At 39.8% G+C, this 10,881-nt stretch overlaps 1 protein-coding gene across 1 annotated transcript; it reads left to right on the top strand.

Annotated features, from left to right (window-relative positions):
* Positions 1–8,226: 8,226 nt before the first annotated feature.
* Positions 8,227–8,997, top strand: LOC138910300 (uncharacterized). The gene has a single exon (XM_070201530.1). It carries the CDS (start codon positions 8,227–8,229, stop codon positions 8,995–8,997), a length of 771 nt encoding a protein of 256 aa, XP_070057631.1.
* The last annotated feature ends 1,884 nt before the right edge of the window (positions 8,998–10,881 follow it).

The following is a 10,881-nucleotide window of genomic DNA, read 5'->3' as shown; positions in this document are numbered from 1 at the left end:
TTCCAACATAGGGTCTCCACTCCCTAGTTGATTTTATTTTAGACATGGGGTCTCCACTCCCTAGTCGATTTTCCAACATAGGGTCTCCACTCCGTAGTTGAAATTATTTTAGGCATAGGGTCACCACTCCCTAATTTCTTTTCCAACATAGGGTCTCCACTCCCTAGTTGATTTTATTTTATACATAGGGTCTCCACTGCCTAGTCGCTTTTCCAACATAGGGCCTCCACTCCCTAGTTGATTTTATTTTAGACATAGAGTCTTCATTCCCTAGTCGCTTTTCCAACATAGGGTCTCCACTCCCTAGTTGATTTTATTTTAGACATAGGGTCTCCACTCCCTAGTCGCTTTTCAAAAATAGGGTCTCCACTCCCTAGTTGATTTTAATTTAGACATAGGGTCACCACTCCCTAGTCTCTTTTCCAACATAGGGTCTCCACTCCCTAGTTGATTTCATTTTAGATATAGGGTCACCACTCCCTAGTCTGTTTTTCAACATAGGGTCTCCACTCTCTAGTTGATTTTATTTTAGGCATAGGGTCTCCACTCCCTAGTCTCTTTTCCAACATAAGGTATCCACTCCCTGGTTGATTTTATTTTAGACATGGGGTCACCACTCCCTAGTCTCTTATCCAACATAGGGTCTTCACTCCCTAGTTGATTTTATTTTAGACATAGGGTCTCCACTCCCTAGTCGCTTTTCCAACATAGGGTCTCCATTCCCTAGTTGATTTTATTTCTAGACATAGGGTCCCCACTCCCTAGTCTCCCTTTCCAACATAGGGTCTCCACTCCCTAGTCTCCCTTTCCAACATAGGGTCTCCACTCCCTAGTTTCTTTTCCAACATAGGGTCTCCACTTTCTAGTTGATTTTATTTTAGATAAAGGGTCTCCACTCCCTAGTCTAATTTCCAACATAGGTTCTTCACTCCCTAGTTTCCTTTTCAGTAATACAGGGCACCAACCCCTAGTTACATTTCCTTTTCAGTAATACAGGGCGCCAACCCCTGGTTACATTTCCTTTTAAGTAATACAGGGCGCAAACCCTGGTTACATTTCCTTTTCAGTAATACAGGGCGCTAACCCCTAGTTATATTTTCTTTTCAGTAATACAGGGCCCCAACCCCTGGTTACATTTTACTTTCAAGAATACAGGGCGCCAACCCTGGTAACATATCCTTTCAGTAATACAGGGCGCCAACCCCTGGTTACATTTTCCTTTTCAGTAATACAGGGCGCTAACCCCTAGTTACATTTTTCTTTTCTGTAATATAGAGTGCCAACCCCTGGTTACATTTCTTTTTCAGTAATACAGGGTGCCAACCCCTTGTTACATTTCTTTTTTAGTAATACAGGGTGCCAACCAACCCCTGGTAATATTTCCTTTTTAGTAACATGGGGCGCCAACCCCTGGTTATATTTCCTTTTCAGTAATACAGGGCGTCAACCCCTAGTTACATTTCTTTTTCAGTAATACAAGGCGCCAACCTCTGGTTATATTTCTTTTTCAGTAATACATGCGTCAACCCCTTGTGATGACCCAAAAGATCATCTTATATTTTAGAACTTGATTTTGCGCTCTTAAGCCTTAAAAATCTTATTTTACCCTCATCGATTTGCGTGCTCAGTCTGGGCATGTTTCCGGAAATATTTTATGTTAAAAATTGATGAAAATAAGAATTTTTGCCTTAAAAGTTAATTTTAGTTGACTTCGGCCAATATTTTTGGTAAACAGGCCTGGATCTGTGTTTTGACAATCCCGATGGGTCCGTATCAAATTATGGGACCTGGGCGTATGTCCGGAATTGAATTCGAAGGTCCTTAACTCGAGTTATGAATTTTTTATAAAAATTAATTGTTTTTAAGAATTGGTTGATGTTTGGCCTTGTTGATACCGGGTCCGTATTTTGGTTACGGAGCCCGGTATAGGTCCAATATAATATTTATGACTTATCTATGAATTTTGGTGAGAAACGGAGTTGATTTGACGTGATTCGGACGTCCAGTTGAGAAGATAGAAATTTTAAAGTGTTCTTGAGAATTTCATTTTATTTAGTGCTAAATTCGTAGTTTTAGGTGTTATTTTGGCGATTTGATCGTGTGAGCAAGTTTGTACGATATTTTTAGACTTGTGTGCATGTTTGGTTTGGAGCCCCGAGCGCTCGGGTGAGTTACGGATAGGCCACGGGATGTTTTGGACTTGGAAAAATCTGGTATTTTGCTGCAGCAGGTGTTCTGGCATGTCCATCTTCGCGTTCACGAAGGTACTCTCGTGAACACGAAGAGTAAACTGATGAGGCCAGAATTGTCTTCTTCACGAACACGAAGGCTTGGTCGCGAACGCGAAGTAATAGGGGCATTACCCTTCGCGAACGCGACAAGCTCATCGCGAACGCGTAGTGTTAGAAACTGGGGGGAGTCAGCCTTTCCTTCATCGCGAACGCGAGCAATGTCTCGCGAACGCGAAGGCCAAGAGGGGTAAGCCAACGTGAACACTGTCTCACGAACGCGAAGGCTTGGCATCCAATGCTCTTTGCGAACGCGACAGTGGCCTTGCGAACGCGATGCACACTGTCGCCCAGCACTTAACAGAATCCAAACACGGGATTTAGCCAAAAAAAATTATTTTCTCAAAAACCAAACGGTGAGAGGCGATTTTCAAGAGTCATTTTCTTCCCCAAAGTGTTGATAAGTGCTTCTAAACCATTTTCTTTAAATTACCCACTACATTCCATGACTTATCAACCTAAAATCTACAGTTTTCATGGTAGAATTAGGGGTTTAGGTAGAAACTAGGGATTTCGGAAATTTGGGAATTTAGACCTCAATTTGAGGTCGAATTCCAAAACTAATTATATATTCGGGCTCGGGGGTGAATGGGTAAATGGATTTTGGTTTGAACCTCGAGTTTTGACCAAGCGGGCTCGGGGTCGATTTTTGACTTTTTGGAGGAAAAATTAGGAAATTTAATTTATGCAATATAATTGATTCCTTTAGAAATATTTGATATTATTAAGTCATTTTTGAATAGATATGAGTGGTTTGGAGGTGAATTCTAGAGGAAAAGTTGTGATTGAGAATTAAGTGGCCTACGGAGCAAGGTAAGTGTTATGTCTAACCCTGATTTGAGGGACTTAGGAACCTTAGACTATTTGCTATGTGAAATTCATGTGAGCGGTGTATATGTTAGGTGACGAGTATTTATGCGCCGCCAATTTACCTATTTTCCATGTTTCTTCCGTTTTCTTATATTGTCTCTTTTCTATGCCTAATTGCTACGTGTTTATACTAGTCTTGTTAAATTGATCGTTCTTATCATGTTTATGGATTTATTTTGGTGATAATTGAGTATTTATTTCAAAGTTGAGATTGATATTGTGGAACCAAATGTTGAAGTAAGGTTTGTACTTGTTATTTTATCTCCCTGTTGTTATTTATGCATTGCATTATGGTAAGGGAGAGTGTTAATGCACGAAGGGTGATGCCGTGCCATATTGTGGGTGTCAATGCACGAAGGGTGATGTCGTGCCATATTGTGAGTGTTAATGCACGAAGGGTGATGATGTGCCATATTGTGAGAGTCAATGCACGAAGGGTGATGTCGTGCCATATTGTGAGAGTTAATGCATGAAGGGTGAAATCGTGTCATTTCTATTGATTTTATGGTGAGATTGAGAGTAAAAGCACGAAGGGTGATGCCGTGCATTTTTCCTTTACTGTATCCGTTATTTCTGTTGATTCATAGTATATTGGTTGTTCCAGTTATCCTTTTGTTATAGTTTTTATTCTCGTATTTCCCCCAGCATGTTTCCGTCTCCCGATACTTCCTGGTTAGCTCTTCATTACTGTTATTTGTATATACATTGTTAAATTGTACAAGTTGATTTGTAGGTGCCTTGCCTTAGCCTCGTCACTACTTCGTCGAGGTTAGGCTCGACACTTACAGTACATGGGGTCGGTTGTACTGATACTGCACTCTGCACTTTCTGTGCAGATTTTGGTACCGGCTCGGGCTGATCGAGATTTTTGCTATTGAACCGCTATCCGGAGACTCAAGGTAGATCTGTCGGTATTCACAGACCTTGAAGTCCCCGTCTATCTTTTCTGTTCTACTGTTTCTCTCCTTCAGATAGTTGTATTTCTTTCAGACTATTACCTGTAGTAAACTTTAGAATGCTCGTGACACCCCTGGTTACATTTCCTTTTCAATAATATAGGGCGTCAACCCCTAATTATATTTTTTTTCTTTTCCAGTAATACAGGGTACCAACCCCTGATTACATTCTTTTTCGGTAATACTGGGTACACCAATTCCTAGTTGTATTTTCCGACATAGGGTCACCACTGCCTGATCTCCTTACCAGTATAGGGTACACCAATCCCTAGCTATGTTTGCCAAGATAGGGTCTCCACTATCTAGTTGATTGGATATTAAATGCAGGGTACACCACTCCCCCATATCATTGCCAAAATAGGATATACCATTCCCTGGCCACATTTTCCCAACATAAGGTACAACAATCCTTAGTTGAGACATCATTTTGACAATAAAGAGTACACCATTCCAAAAAAAAAAAATCATTATCATGTTTTACTAGGGTACACCACTCCCGACACTTTAGTGATTTTAATAAGGAAGTAGTTTAGAATTTTGTTACAATAACTCACAAAATTCTTCTAGTGAAAACTGGGGTACAAAAATTTTGTTTGTTTGTTTGTTTTGATGTCTGAGCAGGTTTTACCTCGAGGAACAGGGTTCAAGATGACCAAAAGAAGAATTCCCAATCCGAAATAAAGAAAAGAAAACAAAATGAAATGAATCCAAAATGCAGAAGCAGATGGAAAAGATATGGACTGCTCTTGACATGACTGAAGTTACGAGCTTTACATTTCCCATTTTGCTCAGAAGAAGTCGTAGATGAACTAGCACCTGCAGCTAGCAAGCATCAAGGTTCAGATCAGATTCTGCATGAATAATCAGTCAAGACTCAAGACCAAGTTTTAGAAGACTTATAGATAGGAATCTTGTAACTCATAGTTGATAGGCTTATTTAGTTTCTTTTGATTTTGATGTAATAACAGGACTACAGACCGGAGCCTCGACGGAACCTCACTCGACTCTCCAACTCATCATTCCATCACTCTTCTTAAGCTACACATGACCTGATTTTCTTATAACCCGGGATATGTAGGTTGTCCATAACCAAGACTCGGTCGCACTCTTTCTCTTATCACTTTCCTTTTGAATAATAGTATGGCCAAAAAGTAGTCATATCGCTCATCTTTTCTTTGCCTGAAAACTCTTCATATTTCCAAGCAAAGAGGGGTATGCTGTGAGCACCTAATTTTTGACCATGCTTGAATTTTATCCCACTCATCTCACCAATACCTCACTTCTCACTCCACTTTCCCTTGCTCCCCAATCTTTGCCCCCACTTTTTATTCTCACTCTACTTTCCCTTGTCCCTCATGTTTGTCCCCCATTAACCTCCATCTCTTACAAAAACACACCATCTCCACAATCCCATGGAGGACAGGAGGACAGAACCGGAGCCCCTATTTTTCGAAAAACAAAAAGAAAATCCTAGGCTTTCCCCTCACCTGGACCACCCTCTCAGCGGCCACCCCACTCTCCCCTCACAGATTCCCTCTTCACAAAAAATGCAGTAGCTCCTTCATCATGATAAGACCATAACAACAACACACTCTATCTTCTTCCACCAAACAAATCTCTATTAAACCCCCACCAAACTCCTGCCGAAACACACTCAAACTTCAGCCATGAAAAAATCCGAAAACAATAACCAAAAATCATTTAAAAACTGGTTCCATCCGCTAGAGTGAAAAGGAGTTTCGAGAATCGAGTTCGTCGCCGCCGTTCGAGCTCCGGTCTTGGATCGAGCTCCCCATACATTTAGCTCAATAGATTTGGCCTTCATTGGAGTTTCTTCATGTCTAAAATAAAGAAAGTTGCTATTAAAAAGTCATACTCTAACTTTGCATATCTTCTAAATTCCAGATCTCGTGTCCTGGGTGTTTGAATTGTTTGTTTGATGTCTCTTATTTCTGTTTCACTGCTTACGTGATACTAATATTTTGAGCTTTTCATTTGTGATATTTGCTTGTTTGTTTAACTGTTAGATCAATATGGAATTTTAAGTGGTTGTTTGCTTTCATTAAATGTCATATTATCTTGTTTCATATTAGATATTGGTTTCTATATATTCATTATTGTCGTAAGTTATCTGTTTAGTTAAAGTGAATTGATAGATGCTATCTTCTTTTGATGGAGTTTAAAAAAATGTAAATGAAGATAATAATTGAGATTTAGGTTTAAAAAAAATATTGGATCTGGGCCCAAATATCTACTAGTCCCAACATTAATAAACAAATATGTTAGTCCTCGTTAAGGGCTTTAAATATAGATTAACAATGACTAAGTCCTACATTTTTCACAACTTTTCCCTAATTCATAACCTTATAACAATCTCAAGGTCGAATAAATAACTTATGAACATGCGCTAGTTGCTTTAGGCACGATTAATAAATCATCGTGGCCATGGGTACGGTTCCCGTGGCATGGTCGCGATACATAAATCCCAATTCAAGTGCGTGTTTCACGCGATTTGACCACAACTTCAAATAATAATAATAAAATATGTTGTAAATCGCGGGTGTGTTTCACGTGATGCGATTCACAATGTGTACAGAAATAATAAGTGTGCGACATCGTGACTTATTTAAATAAATTTCATAAATACTAAAAAGCGGTAAAAGATTAAATGCACAATAGGTTTTTAAACATGTAATAAATCATATAATTAAGCCAAGTTTAAGTCGATAAAGCTATTGTGCTAGAACCACGGGACTCGGAAAATGCCTTACACTTTCTCCCCGGTCAACAGAATTCTTTATCCGGACTTTATTTTTGCAGACCAATAATAAAAGAGTCAAATCTTCCTTTGAATAGGGATTCAAATAAAAGGTGACTTGGAACACCCAAAAAATCAATTTCCAAGTGGCGACTCTGAATAATAAAATAATCCTTACTTCAAAAATGTCACTTTAATTGAAAAAACTCTTTTACCCACAATCAATAACATATATACCTTTTGGGGGTCAAAAAGGGGTGTGAAAAGTTGTAAAATTAATTTTTAAATTAATTTTTTGATTTCTTTTTATACTTCTTATATTTGTCAAAGGATATCTAACAATGAAAGTTTAGCTTTTCTTTGGATGGAAAATTACTCACGTTAGGTTTGATAATTAATGTGTTACATGTTGCTAAATATTATGACTTTTTACCTATATACTTCAGACAAGGGTTAAGGGTTAAGGAAAGATATAATAAGAAAACATTTAGGTGATTTTAAAGTCCTAAAATAATTAGGAGAAATAATGAAATGACTAATTTGTCTAGTATGAAATCAAGTTTTAAAGGGTATAAAAGGACATTTCGCTAAGGGGCTTCATGCTTTTAATATAGTATAGATATAGATAATAATAATAATAATAATAATAATAATAATATATATATATATATATATATATATATATATATATACACACACTTTTATCACTAATAATACTTAGCTAATTTAGTATATATTCTCACATTAATTTATAACTCACCCATAATAATTGGTTTGATGTAACACCTAATACAAATAAATTGTTTGCCTTCTTTAACAATTTTGAATCGTATATTACAAATCTGGGTGTCAATAAATTGATTCAAGATGGAATTGGGATAGGTCTCTTACCCCTTATTCCTGAAATTAGCATTACCTAGGAGGCAAGAGATCATAGTTCACTAGCCAAAATCTGCAATCACCTCATCTAAACATATATGTCCATACTTAATCATAGACTAAAACCCCCATATTCAAGCATGTAACATACTAATATGGATGATTAGGGTACAATGGAACGACCGACCCAAATGAGCATGTAACCTCCTACACATGTAACCTCCTACACATGGGCAAAAACCATCAAAACATGTAACATGCCAGGAGCACCGCCGATATTGAAAGGCCTGGATTCCAAGAAGTTCGTGCAAAAACCTTTTCCTGCATGCCCGAGATTCCTAAGTACAATGGAACGACCGACCCAAATGAGCACGTAACCTCCTACACATGTGCTATCAAAGGGAACGATTTGGAGGATGATGAGATCGAGTCTGTCCTGTTGAAGAAGTTCAGAGAGACCCTGTCAAAGGGAGCCATGATATGGTACCATAACCTACCTCCTAATTCTATTGACTCGTTTGCTATGCTTGCAGATTTCTTCGTAAAATCACATGCCGAAGCTATCAAGGTCGAGACCAGGAAGTCAGACTTTTTCAAAGTAAAACAAAGGGATAATGAAATGCTCAGAGAGTTTGTGTCCCGATTTCAAATGGAGAGAATGGACTTACCCCTGGTTGCGGACGATTGGGCCGTTCAAGCTTTCACCCAGGGACTCAATGTTCGAAGCTCGGTGGCTTCACAACAGTTGAAACAAAACCTATTAGAATATCCGGCCGTTACTTGGGCCAACATGCATAACCAGTATCAATCGAAAATTAGAGTCGAAGATGATCAATTTGGATCCCCTTCGAAGTCCGTTTATCCCATCACAGCCGTCGATAGAGCCAAGAGAGACATTGATCGTGAACCGAGATCAAGCAAGGATTGTTATCAACCGTACAATGGGGATCGAAGAGGTAACGGATCCAGGAGAAATCCCATAATAAGTGAAAGGAGAAGTGATCGAGGTCAAGGTAATCGGGGACTCAGGAGAAAGAACGGTTTCGACAGGCCTATCAAGCCGAAGGAAGCACCGAGGTTATCGGAATACAACTTTAACATCGATGTTGCCGCCATTGTATCAGTTATCGGATGCATCAAAGACACTAAATGGCCTCAACCTCTACAATACGATCCAACCCAAACAGATCCTAATCAGATGTATAAATATCACGGTACTCACAGCCACAAAATGAAGGATTGCTGACAATTGAGAGAGGAAATAGCCCGACTATTCAACAACGGGCATCTTCGAGAATTCCTGAGCGACCGAGCCAAGAATCATTTCAGGAATAGGGATTCTAATAAACAGACCAAACAAGAAGAACCTCATTAACATGATCATCGGTGGGTTCGATGTCCCTCAGGGGCCGATGTTGAAGCACACCAAAGTATCCATCACGAGGGGAAAATTGACTCGAGATTACATATCGGAAGGAACCTTATCTTTTAATAATTAGGACACGGAAGGGATCGTGCAGCCCCACAATGATGCACCGGTAATATCTATACTCATAAATAAATCTCGAGTTAAGCATGTTTTAATTGACCCAGGTAGCTCGGCCAACATCATCCGATCGAGGGTCGTGGAGCAGCTCGGTGTACAAAATCAAATCATGCCTGCAGTCCAGGTTTTAAACGGATTCAACATGACATGTGAAACTACTAAGGGGGAGATAACATTACCGGTGAATACCGTCGGGACCATCCAGGAAGCTAAGTTTTATGTGATCGAAGGAGACATGAGGTACAATGCTTTGTTTGGGAGGCCATGGATCCACAACATGAGGGCAATGCCCTCGACTCTGCACCAAGTGTTAAAATTCCCAACACCATGTGGGATTAAAACAATCTACGGAGAACAGCCAGCCACAAAGGAGATATTTGCGGTCGAAGAGGCCAATCTGATATCCGCACTTGTAATGACAAAGGGGCGGAATTCGGTCACAAAGTAAGAAGCTAAATAGAAATTACTGACACCAGCCCCGACCCAACCGAAGAAATAAAGGACTGATGAAGACGGTGATTACAGGGTTCCCGGGTTTTTTATAGTCCCTGATGATTCTGACGCAACTAAATCGACGGTCGAGGAGCTGGAACATCTCGTATTGATCGAGCATCTATCCGACCGGAAGGTATACCTGAGCACGGGTTTAAGTCCTCAAATCAGAAAAAAAAAACTCATTCAGTTTCTTATAACTAACATAGATTGTTTCACTTGGTCCTACCTTGATATGACCGGGATCCCGCCGGAACTAACCACTCACAAGTTAAGCCTAGACCTGAAGTTCCATCCGGTCAAGCAGAAGTGGAGACCCCAGTCCAAGGTCAAACATACTTTCATCAAGGATGAGGTATCTAAACTCCTTAAAATAGGGTCCATTCGGGAGGTTACATACCCGGATTGGTTAGCGAACGTAGTGGTAGTCCCAAAAAAAGGAAATAAATTAAGAATGTGTTTAGACTATAAGGATTTGAATAAGGCATGTCCCAAGGACTCCTTCCCTTTGCCCAACATCAATCGCATGATCGATGCCACACCCGGCCACGAGATGCTCAGTTTTCTCGATGCCTACTCCGGGTACAACCAAATACGGATGAACCCAGTGATCAGGAAAAAACCTATTTCATCACTAAATACAGCATATACTGCTATAACGTGATGCCATTAGAATTAAAAAATGCCGGTGCCACTTACCAATGCCTAGTAAACCAGATGTTCGAGGAACAAATAGGAAAATTAATGGAGGTTTACATTGATGATATGCTGGTTGAAAAAATATAATATGAAGTTGAACCCAAAGAAATGTGCGTTTGGAGTTGGATCAGGCAAATTCCTCGGATTCATGGTATCCAATCGAGGAATCGAGATCAACCCCGACAAGATCAAAGCCATCGAAGATATCACGGTTATGGACAACGTGAAGATCGTGCAAAGATTAACCGAACGCATAGCCGCCCTGAGGCGATTCATCTCGAGGTCCTCCCATAAGAGACACCAATGCTTTTCACTACTGAAGAAGAAGAATAACTTCTCTTGGACCCCAGAGTGCCAACGGGCCTTAGAGGAACTCAAGCGGTATTTATCGAG

The sequence above is a fragment of the Nicotiana tomentosiformis genome, chromosome 4 (genome assembly GCF_000390325.3).
Source record: "Nicotiana tomentosiformis chromosome 4, ASM39032v3, whole genome shotgun sequence".
Lineage (NCBI taxonomy): Eukaryota > Viridiplantae > Streptophyta > Magnoliopsida > Solanales > Solanaceae > Nicotiana > Nicotiana tomentosiformis.
Note: the sequence above shows the minus strand (reverse complement) of the source record. Positions and strands in the feature narration are given on the sequence as shown.